At 38.2% G+C, this 24,147-nt stretch overlaps 2 protein-coding genes across 3 annotated transcripts; one reads left to right on the forward strand and one right to left on the reverse strand.

Moving 5' to 3' along the window:
- Window positions 1–141: 141 nt before the first annotated feature.
- On the reverse strand, window positions 142–2,958 carry swsap1 (SWIM-type zinc finger 7 associated protein 1). Its single transcript, XM_088343905.1, has 2 exons — window positions 2,633–2,958; window positions 142–1,395 (listed from the first exon to the last, which is right to left on the reverse strand). Exons 1-2 carry the CDS (start codon window positions 2,900–2,902, stop codon window positions 847–849), a joined length of 819 nt encoding a protein of 272 aa, XP_088200031.1. The 5' UTR covers window positions 2,903–2,958; the 3' UTR covers window positions 142–846.
- Window positions 2,959–5,954: 2,996 nt separating this feature from the next.
- znf653 (zinc finger protein 653) lies at window positions 5,955–19,335 on the forward strand. 2 transcript variants are annotated; one of them, XM_088343839.1, is made up of 10 exons: window positions 5,955–6,452; window positions 8,831–8,868; window positions 10,366–10,677; window positions 11,682–12,190; window positions 13,114–13,291; window positions 14,328–14,412; window positions 14,482–14,593; window positions 14,659–14,773; window positions 16,009–16,108; window positions 17,651–19,335. In XM_088343839.1, exons 1-10 carry the CDS (start codon window positions 6,100–6,102, stop codon window positions 17,826–17,828), a joined length of 1,980 nt encoding a protein of 659 aa, XP_088199965.1. In that variant the 5' UTR covers window positions 5,955–6,099; the 3' UTR covers window positions 17,829–19,335. The 2 variants fall into 2 exon arrangements, with proteins under 2 accessions (XP_088199965.1, XP_088199973.1); XM_088343847.1 differs by having other exon boundaries at window positions 11,688–12,190.
- Window positions 19,336–24,147: the final 4,812 nt, after the last annotated feature.

Here is a 24,147-nt window from a genome sequence, read left to right on the forward strand (position 1 = left end):
GGTGCTGGAGCCCATCCCACATATCTTTGGTCAGTGGGCATCCAAGTTTATTAATTAAGCCTAAATGTGACCATTAAGACACAGCACAGAAGAACAAAGCAAGCTCCAGTAGTTAATAAAAGAAGTAAAAGTAAAAAGTAGTAGCAAAGCACTGGTTTGTGAAACATTTTTTAATCACATTTAAGTTGATAGACAAAATTCACGTCAACAATAAATATAAAACTATAGTTACATAACTGTTCATTTAAATGTAGGATCAGTGGCCAGCAAACAGGACCACAGACCGTTAGAAAATGTCTCATTTTTTGCTTATACCGTATAGAGTACATGCACTTTTCACAGTAGTGTATCACCATAATTTAGCAATGATTGGTCAGTCGACAAATATTGCTGCCCTCACTCACTCTGCATTAAATGCAACGGGAATTGAACACAGATCACGGTAGTGAGACCGTCAGATCTTTCTTTACCAATAGCCCACTAGGATTTTGGATGAGAGGATAAGGCATTCAAATTTTTCTCACCATAGCACTAGTTTTACTCCCAATGCCACGTTGCACAATGTTGTGATGGAGCATTAAGGGAAAGAGTTCAGCCGAAGCAACGATGTACAACCAAAAGTAAAAATAGTGTGATGAGATTCAAATCAATGGGTTTTCCAATGCAATTTAGAACCATATTGGTCTAATGGTTACACAGTGGTTTTAGGCTTATTATTTGTGTTGTTGTGTTTACTAAAGTTATAAGTGGTCCGGCCTGCAAGAGTATAGTCAGAAAAACGAGTCTGTGGTACGGAAAAGGTTGCCGACCACTGCATTAGATGAACCTTAATTGGTGTAAATGTATTCAAACTAATTGACACTCTATTACTCCATCAGTATACATTAACAAATTCCACTTTTGAGCTAAATTAAGCCTGATGTCAGTTTCTTTGGCACAAGGCTCGGTGGTGATCCCGGTTCCAGAAAAGTAAACGTGCCACAAGCCTTGTAGCCCAGCAGCTGCCGCTTTGTAGCTTTTGTCTTTGTCCAGTGTACATCGTACCTCAAAGTAGCGGTCCAATGTGTCGAGAACTTGATCCGAGACGGCAGATTCTCCACTCTGCTTTTTTGGCTTGTAAGAGGCGATGAGGCGACAGGGGCCATTGCTTGATGTTTGCTGCTGATGAAGGTCGCTCAGAAAGGTGGCCGTGTCACACAACAATGCGGAGAGATGTGCGGCACAGGACTGCTCACTCCCTGTGTGGCCTTCCATCGCTGAACCACACAGAAATTCATCCAGCCTGTCAATGATGATCAGTGATGGAGGGGAGGGAAACGTGTTGATAGATTCGTGAAGGCCTGCCACCTGCTGGAGTAAGTGTTCCAATGTCCTTGGGTAACAGAATTTGATTTTCTAAAAAGAAAAAAAAAGATAGAAAAGAATAACTCAATTTAAGTAATTCTGCTCGGAATTACATACAGCATTTTGACTAAAACAGGACATATTCAAAAAAAATACTGGTCACTCTAAAGTACTATTTTCAAAGAGGTTGCCAGATCTACCTTCTACTATTTTAACTATTTTCTTGAAAAATAATCCTGTTTTTTTGCAGGGTTCTGTTCCAATAGTCTCGTAAAAACCTGCAAAATAGAAACATTTACTATTTTATTTAATATCAGTAATATATAATATACAGTATATGACTGCATAAAAATAATAACTAAAGAGCTACAAATAAAAACACAGAACTGCAGTTAAATAAATGGTCTTTGAGTAGAAAAACTCCAAAAACCATGCAGGGCATGCGGCTCTTGAGGACCGGGATGGCCACCTAGTACCAGGGTTGGGTAGGGGTTACTTTAACTGGATTACTTTCAATTACTTTTGTATTACTCCAATACCAAATATGCTAATAAAGGACAAAATAAACTAAATATGAATAAAATTACTAAATTTTGTGCAGGCTTGGGGAGTAACAGACTACATGGAACGGCAAAAATGATGTTGGCAAGCTGTTTGGATTTATTTTCATTTTGTTTCTGTCGCATTTTATGTTAGTTTTGCCGGAGATCAAAGAGATCAAAGCCAGGAGAGAAAGCTTACCACGTGTTGTGAGTCATAATTTTATTCATTTAGTTTCTTTTGTCTTTTATTACCATATTTGGTAATGGAGTAATCCAAAAGTGATTTAAAGTAATCCAGTTAAAGTAACTCTACCCAAGCCTGCCTAGTACTGATAGCAATACTGATATGAGCTACTATTGCAAGTGCCTTTACCTAAACGCAGTGCTTTTTAATTCTAATTTACCAATGGAAAACGCTACCCAAACTTTTTGCATGGCCCTTAAAAAACGTCTGGAATTACACAATTGATAGTACCCCATGTAAGTGTAGCATGCACCTGTACTCTTAGGCGTACGCTTATCTACGAGGTAACAAAGCAGCGTCCGCGTCGTTTTAAGCGGAATTGGTGAGTAACATGGCAACAATGACAAGCATTTACAAGCACTTCACCCAAAACCCAAGCACGCTTCGCCCTTGAAAACGCAACATTAAAATTCAAACATTTTCGAGACCCGTACGAATACTGAATCTTATACGAAGCAGAAACATGAGTGATTTTATTTCAATAGAAGTAATTTGAAACTACCTTTAGATTCTCGTGGTTCAGACTTGTAAGGCATTTGCGCAAAGACACAGGCAGGCTCTGGATTTGCGTTTTGGTGAAAAATACAACTTTGAAGTTCATTTGACAGGCAGCAGTGACCGCCGCTGAAAGCAACACAGAGCGGCCAAGGTTTTCTTCTCCAAGGATAAGCACGTTATATGTTGCTGCTGCTGGAGCAGTCACTCGCAGTTCTGTCGTTGAGTCTATTTGTGATTTAAAGTTAAAGAACATTTGCGTCAAAACGTCTGCCATGACCAAGTTTTACGATAAGGAGCTCTTTCGGCATTCCCACGTTGGTTTACTTAATATTCGTTTGCGAACGAAAGGGCGCCATGAGCCGGCTCTTTGAAGTGAAAGACCGGAGCCGAGTCTTCACCAATGAGGAGCTTTTTGTCTCGAGACACTTTTTTTCCTCTTGCATGGCCCCCAAAGTTTAAGGAACACACTTTCAAATAATGAATCATATTTTTCCATCAAAAATTATTTATTAACATCACGTTTTAAAACTCTGCGATTGGCTGGCAACCGGTTCAGGGTGTCCCCTGCCCACTGCCCGATGATTGCTGGGATGGGCTCCAGCACCCCAGCGACCCTACTGAGGATAAGCGGTGCAGCTAATGAGATGATATGAGACGTTTTAAAACTGAAGATGGTTTGTAGTTCTTTTTTTTGTAGGTCTGTAAATATGTGAAATTATATTGCCTGTGTTACTCCGGGATAATGTGTTTCACGATTAGTTTTTCTAAATGTAAATTTTATGTTATTTCATAGTTTGTTTGTCGTGGTGCTGAGAAGTGAGTATATTTAATTTGCATTTTGTCGTGTGTTTTTCAAAGATTTGCTTGACTTTAAAGTTGCTTAGGATAAAAACGTTTAAAGTTTAAATTGGGGCGGAACAGCGGTGCAGTGGTTAGCGCGTGTGTTGCACAGGTCGGAGGTCATGAGATCGAACCTCCTGTGTGGAGTTTGCATGTTCTCTCCGTGCTTGCGTGAGTTTCCTCTGAGCTCTCCGGTTTCCTCCCACATTCCAAAAACATGCATGTTAGGTTAATTGGCCGGTCCAAATTGTTCATAGGTGTGAATGAGCGAGCAAATTGTCTTTCCCTGTGTGCCCTGCGACTGGCTGGCAACCAGTTCAGGGTGTCCCCTGCCCACTGCCTGAAGATAGCTGGGATGGGCTCCAGCACCCCCGCGAGCCTATTGAATATAAGCGGTGCAGATCAGATAATGGATGGATGGATGGAAGTTTAAATTGTCATGATTTGCCAATTCCCCTCACCTGTGGTCGCTCGTTTGACCAGCTGCTGCTTGTTTCCTGATTGGTTCTACTCCTATTTAAACTCAACACTCTTATTCACTCCTGGTCAGTCCGTCAGCGAACCTCCGCACATGCAAGGCAAGCACCTTTTGACTCCTGTTTGTTCCGTTCCGTTCTGTCCTGTCCTGTTTCCTGCCCGTCTGTCCCTGGCTTCCCGATCGTCTCCGGTCACCTGACTCGATTCCGTCCTCCGACCACGCTCCGATCCTCCCGTCCCAGCTGCTCGACTTTTTTCCGTCCTCTGACCTCGCGCCGATCTCAAGGGCTTCCTGCTTCTCCTGCCCAGCAAGCACCGGATCGCTGTCGTTTTTTTCCCCGCGTCTGATTTCCCCGATTCCTCAATGAAGCTTTGTGTGAAATGTTACGCGTTTGGGTCTACTGTCTGTTCTGGTTCTGACATAAATGAGTTAAAAGTTCACCATTGAGAGAAAAAATGATGCTTTAAAATGATTTATTTTGCGGAGATTTTACATTGTAACTGTAAATATTCCAATTAAAAGGGACCCTCCCAAAAATGTTTTTCAAATCTTTTTTTGTCACTTTTTTCTTTTTTTTCCCAGCCTTTTTTTTCCTTTTTAATTGTTTGCTTCCTTTTACATATCCTTTTTTATTTTCCAGCCTTTTGTTAATTTCTTCTTCACAAGCATGCTGGTGACTTTCTACCGCTCCACCATCGAGAGCTTTCTGATGAAATGATCTGCATTTATATAGCGCTTTTCAAGTCAATGACTTCCCAAAGCGCTTTACAATGTGCTCCACATTTCCCAAAAGCGGCCTTGCAGCCATGTAAGGCGCTAACCTGCTTATTGGGGGTATTAGGGGTTCAGTGTCTTACCCAAGGACACTTCGACATGTAACACGGACGAGCCGGGATTCGAACTAGGTTCCCATGATCCCAAGACGAGCGCTACTGCCGCCCCTGATCTATCCTGTGTCAGACAGGAAGAGGCTGCATAGGGTGGCTATCACTGCACATAAGATCATTGGCAATCCACTGCCTCCCTTGACTGAAATTTACAATTCCAGTTGTCTGAACAGAACAAAAGGTATGATAAAGGACATTACTCACGCCGGCTTCCATCGATTCAACCTACTACCCTCTGATAGGTGATATAGATCTATTTGAGCCAGGATAGCTTCTTACCCTAAAGCTGTCACAATAGTTAACTTAAATCCACACTGAACTGACATAATTTGCACTGGGTGTCATCCGCACCTCTTTGTCGTATCAGGTAATCCGTATTTGCACTGCAAATAACCAATAATCTGTAAATAAACACATCATCAATCATTGCTTTCACAGTTGCTGCCTACCGGGTTTTTATATTGTGTCCTGTTTTGTGTAAATTCATATATAGTTTTGGCATATTGGTATTTGCAGTGCTTTCAAATTCTATGTTACTTTATATTATATATGTATAGGTGCACTTGATGGGGCAGCTTGGAATTTCATGACACTCTGCGTAATGAAAATAAATGCGTTCTATTCTATTCGATTGTTTCTTTTTACCTTTTGTATATTCAGATTTTGTTCCCTTTTCTTTGATTCTTTTCTCCTATCTTTTTCCTTCTTTTTTGCTTTCCTCTTCTTTTTTGTCTTCCATTTTGTCTTTTATTTGTTTGTATTTTCTTTGCTTCATTTTCCTAGTTTTTTTTTTTTCTTGCTTTCCCTCCTCAGTTCCCTTTTTATTTTTGTCTTCTTTTGTTTCTTCTATTTTTATCTTGGTTTATTAAGTTTATTTTCTCCCTTTTTAAGCCATTTAATACATAATGTTACATAATATTTGTTAGAATTTGAATTAAAGCGAGAGGAAAAAAACAATCGGAATGGCTGTTTGGGAGCCGAAATGGCCAGTTCTTTTTAGTTAGCCGAGCTGAAAGAGCCGTTTCTCTAAAAAGAGCCTGAATTCCCAACACTGGTTTACGTGTTGCACATTGGCGTCTCTGTCATTTAAGTCCGTGTGGCAACTAATGCTTTTAGGACAAACCACACTGTGATTATTTTCGTGTCGTGATCTGATATTTCTTATATTTAGGCTATATTAATGTAAATAACAAGACTAAAAACATCATACATAATATTTTAACGAGGACATTTTGCAATTAAAAATGTTTCTCTTAAGTGCTTCCGATGGAGCACTATCACAACATCCGGATTTTGCGCGCATCAGCTGTTGTTGTCGTCAAGATGGCGCATAATGTGTCGGAACCAGAGCTTCCTCTAGTAATTGAACATTGTGGTGAACGAGCAAAGGCAATGTTGAGGCGATGCAGAGGGAGACCGAGGCTAACAGAGTCAGACCGAACAAAGCGACGTCTTGAATCGCGAAAGAAGTACGATATTCGGAGGGTTTACCTGGGAGAGTCGCACAAGCTCTGGAGTGAGCTCCGAAGACGGACGAGTCTGAGTGATGCTGGGCTGGCAGCTTATTTAATCGTGCTTCATTCTACATTTGGAGACAAATATCAACAGAAACACTCAAAGTGAGTGGCACCTTTATTTTTCTGCTACAATGCATGTTATTTATATTTTTTGTAGTTTATGCATGTGACATTGTCTTCTAAATTGACCCTCCTCTTGTGTTTGGGTCGCCACCGACCCGTTTTTGTATTTTTAATGCATACAAAAACATACATTCATTTATTGCAGAGGTCAAGAACCTATGGCTCTTCATGAGTTCATATGTCTCGCGAGCCAGATTTGGCTCTTTTCATGAGTTCATGTGGCTCAAAGATAAAATTCTATACATGCAAACTATTTCCAAAGCATTCTAATCAATGAGAAGGAAATTGAATGTTTTTGAGATGGAGTGTTTGAGGAGTATATTAGGAGTGACAAGATTGGATAGATTGAGAAATGAAATTGTGAGAGACAGAACTGGAGTAGTAGTGGAACTAACCAAGCGTGTTGATAAGAGAGTACTCGGATGGTTTGGACATATGGAGAGGAGCGAATGTTGAAGAGGATCTACAGAGCTAAAGTAAATGGAAGAAGACCAAGAGGAATGCCGCGATTGATGTGGATGGATAGTGTTATGAGTGCACTGCAGTGGTCTAAATATAATGGAAGCTAGAGCTCTTGTTGGTCATAGGAAGGAGTGGAGAGGTGTTGTGAAAGGATAGTGGGATTGTGGACGCGTTCTAAAGGATGTGTTGGGCACCCGTATGATGCGGCAGGGGTAAACCAGTGAAAGCTGTTGGGCCCTGCTGTTGAACAGAAGAGTGTGTTCTGTCACCCTGACCCGAGCGACACGGCCACTTTCTTGTGTCCCATTTCATCTGGAAGGACGAAAGCATGACCAACTTAGGTGCTGAGGTGCCTAACTTGTTTGGGCATTTGGGTTGGCCATGGGCCAAAAATGTTTGTGTGTGTGTGTGTTTTTTTTTTTTTTTTTTAATTGCTATTTTTTCCCCCTTTTATTTATCTTGTTTTTGTATGTTTGTCTTGCTGTCTCTCACCCCTCTCGAGGGATATGACCAAGGTAGATAGAAAGATAGTTCTAATCCTGATCAGCGAAGTGACAAGTTTGAAACATCCATAATCAAAGTGAGATCAGTAGATGTGGTGGTTCGGTCCGGTATATAAAGATCATATTCCCACTACGGTTTACAGCCACGGTATCACACCAACAGACCTTGTTTTGGCTGTATGGCACTAAGGAATCCTTTATTTTGCAGCTCATTTAACAATTTGGGTTCACTGTTGAGGCACTTTATGATGAAACCCACAGAAAAAAAGTACACATCTTGAAATCTCAGCCAAGCAATTAGAGTAATTTGATAGGGTAAGCGGTAGAGGTAGACGAAACGGAGACGGCACAAACACTAATGAAATGGGGCACATAAACTCATTTTCTGTCCCCAATCAGTGAATGATAGCTGCTAAATTAATATTTGGCTTAAAATTTAGTTCTTTTTCTAAAAGGCAGCACTCTGTGACTTCAAACCACAGGACTATGGATTGATTCACATTGAATTTTCTCCTGTAATAGTAATGGAAAAATTTTAAAAATTGGTTTTGAAAGTCCTAAAACAGTGGTTGAATTTGTCTTAATGGTAGCCTTATTGTAATGGGAAGACCTTTCTGCAACTTAAAATGTAAGCTACATATTTCTGTGATGGTGGCACGGCAAATGAGCGGTTTGCGTGTCTGTGGCACAGTTCTGAGGCCATGGTTTGGAATCCAGTTACCAGCCTTCCTGTGCAGAGTTTGGATGAAAAATACCAAGAATTGTCTACATATAGGGTCAATTCAGTATAGAGCTGGTAATTCGCAAAGTATTTTCCAGGTAACATTGTCACCTCAGCCAAGTTTAGACCTTTCAGGTGAAAGTAAGCCAGGGAATATGGCATCAAAATCTGAGTAGCCTGTGATGCTAAATCCAACTGTATTTGAAATTCACAGATTTACACAGGTATAATTGCAAGTGGCATCACTAATTGTGTGGTCCTTGATAAGACTTTTGGACTGCAGGGCCACAGTGTCACTTTTGACAATTGTTTTCACCAGCTGTAACTTTGGACAAGAATCCCTGAAGAGGAATTTTACTATAATGGTAACAGTAAAGAAAAATAAAGCAGGTGTTCATTTTTCTCAAAAAACTAGGGGTATACTGCCAAAAAAGACCCACATCAAAAATTAAAAAAAAATAATATTTTCATGAATAAGGAGGTTTAACAAGATAGTCAAGAGATGAGGAAAAAATGGTGTATTATTGTTTTTTGTGTACATTTCAGGTGATTTAAGTTACGAGTCGCCACTGACTTGCTAAAATAGGCCGTGTTACCTAAAAGCGAACACAAGAAGAGGGTTAAGAGACCATTTATTTGTCCATCCAACATTTTCTATGCATATCTTTCAGGGAATCTTCTCTTAAGGAGTCCGTGTGTGAGCAGGATGGTGAGTTACCTAATTAAATGAGTTGTACTTGGGTCTGTAGTGGTGACTTGATTTTCACCTTGAAGCTGCACACACAACCTGTTATCATTTTACTTACAGTACAGTTGCTTTCTTCTTTTGTTTAGGGAGTAACTGTAACATTCAATCATATAAATTGGCTGTATCAGTATACTATTTTTTCTTTGTAAATACTAATTATTTGCTCATGAGGTAGTGCAAGGAAATATATTTAATAATTTTGTTAGAGGACGCTGCTTGATTGCACTACAAATAAATCAAATGAAGTAAATATCTTGCACATCATTTAAAAAAGAAAATGAAAAAAGTTACTTCCTAACAAAACAATTTTTGTTTGACTTTCAGATATATTTCCTCGTTTTAAGTGTTTTTTAAATAGAAACTAATGAGTTGAAAACATAGTAAAATTTAAAAAAACTAGATAAAAGTATAGTAAAATTCCAAATCACAGCAAAATTATTAACCAAAATGATAAACCTGTATTATTTCCCGAGCTTTGGTGACCACAAAAACATTTTACTGTCAATTTAGGCAATAAATCTGTGAAAAATGTATGTCTTGCGTCTTTTAAGGTAATTTCTATTGCTGCTATATGTTATTGCTCTACTTTTCATTGTACTATTGTTACGTTGCACACTTTTTTTATTGCACTACAATTATAATGTACTAAAATGCTGCACAACCAAGAGAAACGACCGCAGCCCAAAAGAGATTTGTGAAGAAGAGTTGTTTGTTGAATTTTGACAAGCTTACTGGACTGAGGCTATAGCCCAGGTATCAAAAGCCACTGTTTACAGATGTGTCAGAGAATGGGGCTACAAAAGCCATAATTCATTGGCCAAGCCACTTCTGAACTTAAGACAATGGAAGAAGCTACTGACGTTGAATGGAAAATTTGCACTGGACTGTTCCAGATTGGTCCAAAGTCCTCTTTTCAAACTGATGAGGGTCCAGTGTAGGGAGTAGGGGGTGTCTATGTATATTTCTAGATGCATTTGCAATAAATTGTAAACAGGTGCAGTGCTTCAAAGGCACACACTCGTACATTTTTATCATATTTTGCAATCATTTCCTTCTTTGACCCGAGCCTTGTCGCTGTTTTCCACTTATTTTTGGGACCCATTATTTTTGGGAAAATAAAACAGACAAAATCACAATAAAATTATATGCAGGCCTTCTCAAACACAATTGGGGCGGCGCCGATTCACTTAACACGAAGAAGCTGAGCAGGGCATTATCCTCATCTACTGTGTAATTGACCCTCCGATTTTTCTTCTTCTTGAAAAACACTGCTTTAGTCTTCTAGAGTTTCGTCAACACAGCCTTAGTTGGTTTCCTCCAAGTAGAGCACTCCCATTGTTACTCGGTGCAACAAATTTTTAACACGTTATCAGATGTATTAACTCGCATGCCCCTTTTGAATAACCATGTTTGCAAAACCATTTAAATGTTATTTGTCTTTTGCCTGTTGTTTGCCAGATAATAGGGAGCCTGAGTCGAATCTCCAGAGCCTGGTGTTTTGGTACCAGGAACACTTACGTTCCTGCCCTCATGAGCCCCAACTCAAAGCTCTGGAACCCCGGGCCAACTTCTCCACTGCTGCCATCTGGCAATGTGATTCTGACCATTCATTTGTGCAACACCTTTCCTCCCCGGTGAATGAGGCAAGTGACTATGATCAGGAAGACGGAGAAAATGGAGGATGCAATATTGAAAATGCTGTAGAAAAAGTCTCTCGGACTTCCAAAAAGTTGTCAAGCCGGAAGAGAAAACTAAATACACTGTTAAAAGGTACAAAATGAAAATTTATTACAGTAATCCCTCGTTTTTCGCAGGGGTTGTGTTGCAAAAAGGTCCTGCAATAGTCAAAACCCGTAAAGCAGACACCTTTCTGAATTTATTAATCAATTTATATTATATAGTACATTGAAACCAAAGAAAAAAAAGAATTTACAGACTCATGTTTTTTTCAACATATAAAAGTACTGGACTTCATTCATTTATTCATTCATTCATTCAATCATTATCTGCACTGCTTATCCTCAAAAAGGCCGTGAGACTGGACTTTATAAAAGTTTTTTTTGTTTTTTTTTAAACAACGTATGTACTGTCGGATTATAATTTCAAAAATAATCTTGCCGCAATATTACACAACTGTATTGATTCAGAAACACGATCCACTTTACTCCACATTATACTTTGTCGCCATCATATGGACGTTATAGAAAACTGCATTTACATTCCGGCGACTTGCGCCATATTGGACAAAGAAATAAAAATATTTCTGGAGGCGCAAAAAATCCAAAAGCCTTATATGTACCCTACGTATCTATGTTCATTGAATAACGTTTGCAATGTGTCCTGTTTCCATTCTACAGAAACCATATACTTTTCCAATATCATTTTTTTTTAAATAAACTAGGGTGCCACTAGGAAGTGCAAAACCAGATCGAGAAGTCCATTTTGTTGGTGATAGAAAGCATCTCCCTCTGCCTTTTGCCCTAGCTGCTAGTGCATTTTACGATCCATAGCGTATGTTAACATGATTGCGCATACTAATGTAGGTTCGTCAGTTATTTTACGTATGTGTACAACTCAAACCGCAACGTCATTGACAGGCAGGAAGACACAAGCAGAAAAGGGGCAGGGCAACTGATTAGTCAATCAGAATGCATAACACAAAGCACGATGAAAATCGTCAAAGTGCTCAAACAGCGATGCAGCAAGGGATTACTGTACATGCCTTCATAAACAAATTTCTTGTCAATGCTTCTTATTTAATATGTTCTCTGGAGATTTAGGTGAAGCAACCATTGTTTATGAGGTTCAGCATACAACTACAAGTGAGCCCCAGTCCACTGAAGCACAAACACAAGATGCAAATATAGAAACTACCTCAAATGATATTCCTGCGATTGTCCAGCCTGTGTGGGATGCGGCGATGGTACTCGAACGACCTCAAAGCTCCTCGGAAGCAATGTTCAACCCCCTTAACGCAGAAGATGAAACTGAGGATGCAAGTCAAAGACAAAAGGATTCTGTTACTGAGGGCCTTGGGGAATCGCAGGAAGAAGAAATTGGGTGTGATTACCAGTGTGTTGTTGTGAGAACTTCGTTTACTGATAAAATCGTGGATACAGATGAGGACTTAGGACATTCGGTGGCTCCATTCCAGCCGGAACTGTTGATCTCGTCTCCGGTTCAGGAAGAAGAGAAAGGGGAGTTCTTTGACCCACACACTTTGCAGACAATGGTGACGAGATGTGACATTCCTGACCACCAGACAGAATCAGAAGGATCACAGGTCAGTCGGAAGGAGTGGTCAAATGTGTCCTTGCTCATGTGTTCTAATTCTTAGGTAAATAATACTATATTTTAAATGAAAAATAAATGGTTTTGTGCTAGGTTAATAAAAAAATGTATCTGACGTCAAGATATTCATTTACAGCTTTCATTCAAAAAAATGCCAAGGCTTCCTGTGGTAGCTCTCTATATGCTTGCATTTAGAATGTGTTTGAAGCTTTTACACAATTTGAAATGTCTCTATTCTTTTTCCCATATGACCATTCTCAGATATGACTTTGTTTTCCACTCTGCCTTGAAGGCCAGCATCTCAGTCACATCTTTACTGTAGATGTTGACACTGGTGTTCTGTGGGTATTTTTTAACTGCTAGTTGAGGACCTGTAAGGTGTCTATTTCTAAAACTTGAGACTCTGGTGTACTTGTCCTCTTGTTTTGTTGTGCCTCCCATTTCTTTTCTACTCTGGTTAGAGCCTTTTTGTGATGTTCTCTAAGGGGAGTAGTACACACTGTTAGTTTTTTTTTTTACATTTTTTTTAATAGATTCTCTAACCAGTTGAACTATTATTAACATAATTGCACAAGGTTTTTTGTCATCCATTAGCCCTTTGACACTCTTAACCACAATGTACTCCAGCGCTGCTTGCTGGAATTGGGCCTCTATACACCTATGTAAATATTGTATTAAAACAGACATTTGCAGCTAAAATAGTCATTTACAGGATTATAGTGTGTATTTATGATTGGTTTTATGTTATTTTAAACTACTTTTCTTTCAAAAATAAGGTCATTTCTAAGCGACCCCAAACTTCCGAATGGTAGTTTATGCAGTAGAATTTCATTTCTGTTGTATGTATCAGCTGTAATGAATGGGGGTTCAGTGTATCATTGAATAAGTCAGAGGGAATCCTTGGTTTGTTTTCAGCTTATCATCATAACTGGCCCCACCTATGAAACTCTTGCATCAGATGGAATCCAGCTTGGCGTTGGTGATGGATGTGTGACAAATGACACCTGCTCTCTCATTGCTGACATCACCTGCAACCAAGTTCGTGAGGCCGAAGCAAAGTTCCAAGCTACCAATGGGGAAGAACGCATATCTGGTGTGTTGCAATGAGTGGCATGCCATATTTTCAAATTCAGGTTCATTATTTTATGTTTGTGACTTGTAAATCTGATCTTTCTTTTGCCATTAGTCCTTGCAATGAAGCAACATTTTAAAAGTGGGATGAAAGTGCAAAAGTAATGTGTAGCAAGATTAACTAATGACCGGAACCAGTGGAACTATTGAAAGAACTGTACATAGTAATCAATGAATCGCCAAATTATACTCATCGTATTTCTAAAACATTTTAGACAGGTAGAAAAAGCACAAACATCAGAATATTCTATAATCTTCAACATTAAAAATCTAACTCTTTTTCAAATAGCCTAACAATTGACGAAAAGACATACAAATGTACAAATAATAAACAAAAATACATGACCTATGCTGCTAATGAGTTTTTTATGGTACCATTTCTGCACTTAATGTTTACATTTTGTTATTAATAGGTTTTGGGTTTTATGGGTATTCAATCTGGATTATTTATTTCATGAATTTTGTGATTTCTTCAATTGTTGGAAAAATAGAAGCTCCAGATAAAGTTTTTAAATATTCATAATTTTCCACCATCTTGCTGCTATGGGTACACAAAAACCTCAAAAAGACTGCGCAAAACAATGAAAAGTAATATGATGCGATTTGGTCACTTCAGTCTCAGAATTTTGTATTATTCCATGTGCTTTTTAGCACTCGTTTTCTGTTGCACTACACCGTACAACAACATCTCTCCGTCATATGATACACACTGTCTCTTTGAGTGTTTTATGGGAATTGATCAAATATAACAAATAAATGGTCAGTATGTGCTAAAATATGACAAGATAGCTAATATATCGTAAACGTGCTTGGAGAGTTCCCAAATTATCATACATTTTGGTATACAAGTATGCTCATATAGAACAGCACTACATTGCCATTAGATTAGTGTTTGTAAATGGAGCTGACACAATGATAACATGCTACGGGGATTGGTCATTAGTATGATTAATACTGGTGAGCTACAATTTTCCGTCCATACATTCTGTGCTCCACAGATTTAAATGACAAAGAGTTTCTACGACCCAGGGTTGACACTCTGGAATTAACCAGTGGCCGTGAGTTGCAAAGGAGTCTGACAAGGTTAGCTTGGGGAAGAAAATAAATTTAAGAATGCAGAAAAAAATATTTTTGCGGTTTTTGCCTGGCCAGGTCAAAGAGAAACAGGCGAGGCCCAGTTGTTGAAGCTGACGGGATGCTCAAAATGTTTCATTGTCCTTATGAGGGCTGCAGTCAAGTCTATGTGGCCATTAGCAGCTTCCAGGTGAGATTACTTTCCATTTATATTTAACAACTCTCATATCACACATTTTGACTATTTTTTTGTAGAATCATGTGAACCTGGTTCACCGGAAAGGCAGAACAAAGGTTTGCCCACATCCAGGCTGTGGCAAAAAATTCTACCTTTCCAACCACCTGCATCGCCATATGATCATCCACTCAGGTGGGTTTGTAAAGACATGTTCTTTCAGACCATTGAATCATGTATTAATTCTTCTGGCACAGTGATTTTCGAACTTTTAATTGGTGTACCAATGGTTTAATGTTTCATTTTGTCAGCCAAATACCAAACCAGGGTTTAATTGAGGCTCTTCCAAATTTTACACAGAAAAAAAACAGGCTTGTCCCCCAGGCGAGATAATTTTGCAATTTTAAGGATTGCTTTCTTAACTAAATGACTTAGAATTTACTCTAATATAATGTATTATTTAACTCATTTATTTTATTTTATTTTGGGCTGCAAAAAGGCCCATAATGGAAGTGGGCAGCTCGGCACCGGCTCCCACTTGGTCTTGTCTGGCTCTCGTAACTCACGCAAGGTTAACGTCCCTTTCCATTTCAAAATTTATATGAGATTGCCTATTCGGCTCTGGTTTTACACATTGTAATATTGTAGTGAGGAGAAATGTGGGAAAAAAGCCTTCAGAAACTGTGAAATGTATATCATGATTGAAACAATGTGATCATTTATAAGTGGACTATCAAATGATTGTTACAACTTAAACTTTAATGTCCAATATGCTATATGCACAATATAGCACAGATTAAGTTACTTCCTCTTTCCTGCGTGCAAACATGGCACAATAAAGAGGGGCGGGAGGGCGTGGGGAAGGAAGAGACTTCATAGTTCTGGCAGCCTGATGTAAGAAGCTGTCTTTTAGCCTGCTGGTTCTGTCTCTGAGACTCTTAGTGGGATTCTATAATGATGCAAGGTATGATAATTTATTTAAATGATTGATAGTAGAAGCATCTAAAATTATTATGAAGAGGGGTTTCTCTTTGGCTTTAACCTGTCATCCCTTTTTTCCTTTTAGGTGAATTGTTCATTAAGTGATCTGATGTTTGTTGCAACCCGATTGAAAAGGAAAAAAAAAAACAAGGAAAACAATTTTTATGTTTTCCCACTGAAATAACACAAAAATGTAGACAAAGGAAAGATAATGCATGAATATGTCAATAGTGCCACTGAGAGAAGAATTCTGACAATGGTTTTAATGCTGTAACGGTAGCGAAGCAAGTGCTCAGATTTAGGAATGATGCTACTTTTACATTTTAAAACCTCAAATATCCCTTGAAAATTCTTTAGTTAACCACAGGCCCCCAAATATACTGATAACCCAATTCGAGAACCAATCTTCTCAAATTGCTAAAAATAAGAATAATGGCTTTTCTCTCTAGGGGTCCGCGATTTCATCTGTGAGACGTGCGGAAAATCATTTAAGCGCAAAAATCACCTGGAAGTTCACAGACGGACACACACGGGAGAAACACCTTTACAGTAAGTATTTTTTCCTATATATTAGAAATATCTACGAATGACAGACACATCTCTAACATAGAGGGATGAAACAATACGACCATTATTTGTGTCACTATCTTAAAGCCTCGCGCACATCTGGCGACAAGCGCATGTGACAACACTGCCGGTTGGCATTATGCTTTTGACGTCAGGTGTGTGTGGGCACTTTTTGGAATTAAAAGTAAAAAGTTCACAAAATTCTTCAAGTGTGCACGACACCCATGAATATGGCAAGCTGCTATTTTTTACAACGCCCATCCATCCATCCATCCATTATCTGGATCGCTTATCCTCAGTAGGGTCGCAGGGGTGCTGGAGCCCATCCCAACTATCTTCGGGCAGTGGGCAGGGGACACCCTGAACCGGTTGCCAGCCAGTCGCAGGGCACACAGGGACAGACAATTCGCTCGCTCATTCATACCTAGGCACAATTTGGACCGGCCAATTAACCTGATATGCATGTTTTTGGAATGTCATGACCTCAGAACTAACCACTGCGCATGTGCTCTAAATACAGAACACCATGATGACGTTTGGAAACATTTATGAAGCCTTTAAGAGGAGAAATTAGTCCATCATTTTGCCAATGCTTATTCATATAATACATAACATGAGCAAAACTGAAGGTTTGACATCACTATTCAATTTTTACAACATACTCAAAATATTTTTCGACATCCCACCTAGTTCTGCTTCATGTTCAATTGGGAGTGTGTAGGCGGCCCTTGAGTAGGCGTAAGCAGTGTGGTGAGAAAAGCTAATAAATGGATGAGAATAGACAGACACTTCAACAGTTTTTTTTTCTTTCTAAAAAAAGATGACGAAGTCTCTTTTGTCATCATCCTAAAGGGAAGGATGACGTTTTGTGCACATCTGCAGGAACGCGATCGCTATGGTGACTTAAATCGTGTGATCACGTCACCGGAAACCCCGGGTTCTAGAAAGGTCTTGCGAAGTTTTTGCATTGTTCAATCAGAGGTTCAGTGTTCTTGCAATAAAATGTAATTTTGCAAGCGAAGAGCCCTTGTATTTATGGAAAGCCGTTTAGATGTTAGAGTGTTAGAGGTATCATGAATTAAAAAAAATAAAGTAAAAAATGTGCTTCAAATGCATCCTTTCACAAAAAGAAGTTTTTCTCAAAAGTTTTCTTGGAAACGAGCATTTTCAAGAAGCTTGGCAATGTATAACTGTTGCTTAGTAAACAATGATAAAAGCTTGAAATATATTTTTTTCTTAAAAAAAAAACAAAAAACAAAAAGATGCGTTGAAGCTTTCTTTTAAAATGTCCTATGCCTGTACATAACTAGCTACAGAACTACATGTTCTGTAGACTTCAAAAATGAGTCCAAATGGCAAAAACTACCTGGCACCAACCAGCTCTTCCCATTTGAGAGAAACATCTTGGGTGAATGAGCAAAAAAAGACCACTTTTCTAACTACGGAGCTAATTTTTTGTTTTGTCTTTTGTAATCTGCATCTATATTTTTATTTCCATTTTTCTGTCACTACCATCATCGACAGATGTGAAATCTGCGGCTACCAGTGCCGTCAGCGTGCTTCCCTAAACTGGCACATGAAGAAACACACTCCAGAGGCACACTACAACTACACTTGTGAGTTCTGCGACAAGCGCTTTGAAAAGTTGGACAGTGTGAAATTCCACAAGTTGAAGAGTCACCCGGAAAAACTGTCTTCCTGAGGGTCTCACTCGACGCTTAAAAAAAGAGATGAATATTCGATAAGGGACACTTTGTTTAACAGTTGTGCAGGTCACAGGCAATTGCGGTTCTCAAGGCCTGTAAACAAATGACAATGAGTACCGGGAATAGGATACACGATGTTGTAAAATTGAAATCCTTCTTCTTCAAGTTCAAATGAAAAGTTTTTTTGTTTGTTTGTTTTAATAACTGTCTCCCAACATGACTAGGCATTTGTTTTCGTGAGTGAATATTTATTTTAAAATCACTAATTAAAAAATGGCAATTATTGTCATCAGTTGATTTCACCATAATTTGGGTCAGCAATGTTTCTAATAGGGAGGAAACAATATACGTTTTTTTCACATATTCAGTTTTGAGCGGTTCATATTGAGCTCTGTTGTTATTCTTGAACAATAAAGACTAATTGATACCAAAACGAAAAATGGGATCCTTAAAATAGGACATGGTGACATGTCATTAACCCTATGTGCTAATGGCACTAAGAACATTTTTTAGATTTGTTTGTTTTATGCGTGGGAGGTAGGAAGGCCGTCTCAGTTATTCATATTTTTTATGAACTTTTCAACATTGGAATAACTAATATTCTCAATTGCATTATTTAACTCCTGGCATGCGAGAATGGCTTTAACTACTTTCAAACCTCATATTCGATAATGGGAATAAAAAAGCTGACCAAAAGTTGGACAAAAAATGTCAAAAATTGTTTAGGCCAGTGTTCTGCAGCCCACAGTGCAGCTTTCGTCGCCGTGCTCGGCGCTGCTCGAAAAGGGGACTGAATCCATCGTGCAAATTCTCCACCGCGCAACACAAAGAAAAGAAAACAAAGAACAATGGCGGGTGGATATTTTTTTTTTTAAAAAGCCAGCAAAAGAGAAGCCCGGCCCTCAAGTTTTCTTTGGCCTTGGTCCCTTAAATCAAGTTAATTTGTTGGGCTCGGGCTGGGTAGGGCTTTAATACCCGCGGTCTGGGTTGAGTCGGGATGGATTTTTTTAAGCCTGATTCCTACCTTTTCTGCAAGGCCATTATCGCATACAAAATTATCTTAAAATCCATAATTTTTCAGTTAGTTTCCTAAAAAATCATCCAATGTTGGTAAGGCCATTATCACATGAACAATATGTAAACTTTAAAGGCGCTATTACAAAGAAAAATATTTCAGATTTTTTATAGATTAATTAGCGATTGTTTTAAAAAATGTATTGAGTGGTATCAGTACTAATTGATCTAGAAAAATAAGACCAATCAAGTGGAACTATTTTTTTTAAATTGTTACTTTTGAGCCTTTTTCTCAAAGCCCCATTGTCAGTATGCCATTTTTACATGAGGTTAACGAAATGCTTGAGTGAAAATAATAGCAAAACATCATTATTGAGGTTGTTGTTTGATTTTTGTCTCCTTTTTTCCCCAAATGTTTCTCGTTTGGACCAAGCGTGTGATTTCTGATTCCTCAGATAGACCTACTGTATCTGCGATTTTATTTTTTTTTACAAAGAAAAACATTCTCAGGAAATATTTGTGTGTCGTTGTTATGGATGGTTCGTATGTTTTGTGTGTTTTGATTTTCATGCAAATGCACTTTTCCTTCCTTGTCAGTCCTCGTAACTGATGAACCATTAAAATGTGTGACTCCCTCTTCACACATTCTTGAAGCAAAGCAAAGCATCAGTGGTTATTAATGTTCAACGTTTCTCTATTACGCAAATCGCCCGCTCAAGTGTTTGTGATCAAGTGTGGGTGTAGACAAAAGACATGGGGCACAGTCATACTATGACTGATACCAAATGTGCGTGACATTTACCAGCTCTTCAGATTTTTGTGTTCACAGTATGGGTGGGCGATACTGAGATTTTTTATATCAATCCAATCCAAGTGGATACAGGGTAGAATTGATCGATTATGATCCGATCTATATGTTTTGCTCAGAAATGCCATGATCATTGAATAAATAAACAGCAGAAAAATTTTATGCTCTAAAAATGTTTTTTTTTCATATTAAATAACTACAGAGACAACTATATTAATGTTAAAGAAATAATAACTTTATGACTTGAAAAGCGCAATGTAAATGCAGTTCATTTAAACATTTACAACTGTTTTAGAACAAAAGTCAAGAGTGTCAAATCAATAATCAACAATGTAACTATAATATAATACCCTCCATTGCATGACATTTTGAAAATGAAGTCAAAGTGCAAATAGTATAAACCACTCATACTTAACTGGTTTGATTTCAGGACGCACGATTGTCCCCTAATGACTAGCTCTGACCCAAATCAAGAAAAATACTACTTGTACAGTCTAAAGAAGAGATATCATAAATTGACCTTTTTTTCCCATAAAAAGAAATGACCAGCAAATTCGAAACGACTTCTAGTACCTTATATACTCATATTTGAACCTACATTGCATATAAGCAACCCCCGAAAACTGCTTTAAAAGAGCCATATACTTAAAGAAATTCAAAATATTAATAAAATGTTTTACTAAATATTTTCCATTATTTAATTATGTAGTAAATAAAGATTTATGTACAGGTAAAAACTCACAATATAACATTTTTAAACCATTTACGGTATCTTCCAGCAGCGCTTCAATGGTAGACACATGTACGGTACACCATTTTTTTATTTCGCAACTGTTTCTTTCTTCGACTCAATCGTTGTTGTCACTGTTTTCCACTTTTCATTCCCCTTATCACTAACTTTTTTGGGAGCCATTATTATGGGCAGAAAAGGGGAAAAAACAACAAAATCGCAATAAAATGAGATGTGGACCCTCTCAAACACGTTGATTGACTAGACAGGTAGAAGAGATCGAGCAGCGCGTTATCACAATTCACTGTATGACAATGTCAACAAGAGTACAAAAATACCCCGCATTTTCTGGATTATAAGGCCTACCCAAAACCCTCAAATTTGCAATCCGCCCTTATATAGCCGGAAATCCGGTAAATACATTTGGAACTGCATAATTACGGTAAAATACTTCTAGATACATTATCCATTTATGATTAAATTGTACTCATTGTGAAACCAGATTCTCTAATATTCATGTTCCATGAAATGTGTTTTTTTTATATTCTGTATAAATCTAATGTGAAAAAAAATCTTTCACAAGTTGGTATTTTTAAAAGTACGTCTTATAGATCGGAAAATACAGTACAATTCCATCCATTATCTGCACCGCTTATCCTCAGTTGGGTTATGGGGGTGCTGGAGCCCATCTCAGCTATCTTCGGGCAGTGGGCAGGGGACACCCTGAACTGTTTGCCAGACAGACACACAGGGATGGACAACTCGCTCGCTCATTCAGACCGAGGGACAATTTGGACTGGCCAATTCACCTGACATGCATGTTTTCGGAATGTGGGAGGAAACCAGAGTACCCAGCGTAAACCCACACAAGCACGGGGAGAACATGCAAACTCCACACAGGAATGTTTGAGCTCATGACCTCAGAACTGTGCTGCACCCACGCTAACCACTGTGTCACCGTGCTGCCACAGTACAATTCATTGCGAAATATTTTGAAAATAAAATCAGTAGTGCAAATACAATTGGATCAGATTTGAAAGTTATGATGCATGTATGATCTTACAACTCACAAACAGCATTATTATAATGAAAATGGGAACATAGTGTCCAACTTAAGACAATAGTGTTGATCAGATCCAAATACTCCCTCAGTATCAATAATATTGATATTTGGCATAGTTCATCAAGACTATGCTTGTGTTATTTACTTTGCCCGTCCAATTGGAAATGACTTGAACATCTCTGATGACAAAGTGAAGTTTCCTCAAATTAATCATTGATATAAATTCACTTTGGGCAGTTTCAATGCGTCACTCCTGCTCTTTAATCACAGTGAAGGTCAGTAAAAGTCGTTTCCCATTTGAAATACTGAATTACAGAGAAATTTTGCATTCTCTGAGCCCTCTCTTCCAGTTAGTTTTTTCTATGTTTAGACATTAAATATGGAGGAATTCATATTCAAGTGATAATCATTTGTATAGACCTTCATCAAAGATTAACATCCCCTGATCTCAAGCCTACATAAAGTAAAAAAAAAACTCAAGAAAAAAACAGCATTAGGAAAATAAATAAACCTTCATAGTATAATCAGGTTAAAATGGATGTTAAAAAATGTTTTTATGAGGCTTTTAATTTTAACACAATTGTTTTTGGTCAGTTATGGCTCTGGCAAAATGTTGGGTTGCTGACCCCTGCACTACACTACAGCATCAATTAATGGTCAAGTATTGCTCAATGTCCGTTTAATAATCTGAAAAAAATGTCTGGAAAAACTGATTTAAAGTTAAACTGATTTTCTTTTTTATTAACATACAACAAAATACATAAAGCACCAATAAAATTAAATATTGGCCCGGCAATTACTTTTGCTTTATATTGTGGTAACATTTTCCAAAGCCCTTATTGTTGTGATTAATGTTTTTATTCATTCACTCATTCATTCATTATCTGCACCGCTTATCCTCAGTAGGGTCGCGGGGGTGCTGGAGCCCATCCCAGCTGTCTTCGGGCAGTGGACAGGGGACACCCTGAACTGTTAATTAATTCATGATACTGGATATGTTTTACATACGTACAACCGTATGTTTCTCGGCTAATTGGCTGTAAAATCTCACAGTTTTACTGCCTTTAATTGATTTCTAGTTATCCCTTTGATTCGAGTTGATGTTACCAAATGTGGCTGCTCATCCAAAATGGCGCTGATCGTGTGTTACTTTATCTTCGTTGAGCACTGATATTTATTTATTGGTAACACAGTGTGTGTATGTGTTGTGCATTAAAATAACTCTCAGACCTACTAAGATTAATTAATAATTTTTGTAGTGGCATGAATCTCTGAATCAATCTAACCCTAAATAAATATTTTATGGCTATAAAACATTTACTGCAGCTACAGCTACGACACATAATGAAATGAAATGAACTTAATTTATATAGCTCTTTTCAAGTAAATGACTTCCCAAAGCGCTTTACAGTGTGCTTCACATTTCCCATTAGCGGCCTTGTATTGCAGCCATGTAAGATGCTAACCTGCTTATTGGGGGTATTAGGGGTTCAGTGTCTTACCCAAGGACACTTCGACATGTAACACGGACAAGCCGGGATTCGAACTGGGATCTCTTGCTGCCAAGACGAGCGCTCTACCTCCTGAGCTACTGCCGCCCCCAAAAATCAATGGTAACCTCATAAAATTGCATCATTATTTAGGAATATAGCGACATTTTACTTTTCAAAAAAGCCTTTTTATTCGTGTACAAATTCCATAATCCTTTCTTTCCTCAATAAGATTTCAATGACTCGTATTGATTTGTGCGTTTCAATTCCTTTCAGGAGTTATCTTTTAATCGCCATCAAATCTAATGCTGAAAGTTGAGCTTGTCCTGTCAGATTTCTGGCATAAGTTTTTATTCGATTTAGGGCTTAAAAACTGTCCAACAGAAGCAGTGGACACGGGGATTTTCTCTTCATGTTTTCGTTAAAACCTCCGTTACCACCCCTAGCCCATTGTTTGTGAAACTAGTGACTTTTAGTCACGTCTTCTAGCAGGCACTGGTTCTCCAACTCAAGATCTGATTGGCTAAACTAACATCTTTATCATCAATTATGTTATGCCTCAGGGCCTGCAAAGCTAATTGTGAAGGCCCCCAGGTAGTTTTCTGACCCTGGCAACAAGTAATGACGGAAAGATATATTCATTAAGTATTCATGGTAAAAATACAATTAACCTTACATGATTCAGATATTTTTTAGGCCAGCATAGGAGGGCTTGTTGGCCTACTACTGCCTTTTTTGCAGGGTTCCAGCAGATCTTTGAAAAGTCTTACTAGGCATTGAATTCATTATTCTAGAAATAAGGCCTTAATAGGCTTTAAAATGTCTTAAATCTAATATTTGAAAATATTCAAAATGTGAATACATTAATCAGATTCATATTTGTTTGAACTAAAAATGTTTAGAAACATGTATCAATTGTATTTTTCTATAATTCTTCCATTTACTTTCAACATCTCGTGACCACAAAAGTGGGACTATCAAAACGGTGATGCGGTTTCAGTTGGGCCTTTCAGAGCAGACACATGTCTTATAAACATAGCATCTTTGGACAGATACAGTATGTTTCCTTTGGAGCATGGGAAAGTGTCAATTTGATGAAGTGAGCTGTCTGAGAAACGTTTTTCACCATTGCTAAAAGCTGATCATGTGTAGGTGGCAGGATTGATTGTGTGCAAGAAATATTGTTGTTTTTTTGTTTCGTTTGTTGTGT

The sequence above is a fragment of the Urocampus carinirostris genome, chromosome 1 (assembly GCF_059441175.1).
Source record: "Urocampus carinirostris isolate Australia breed hairy pipefish chromosome 1, RoL_Ucar_1.0, whole genome shotgun sequence".
Taxonomy (NCBI): Eukaryota; Metazoa; Chordata; class Actinopteri; order Syngnathiformes; family Syngnathidae; genus Urocampus; species Urocampus carinirostris.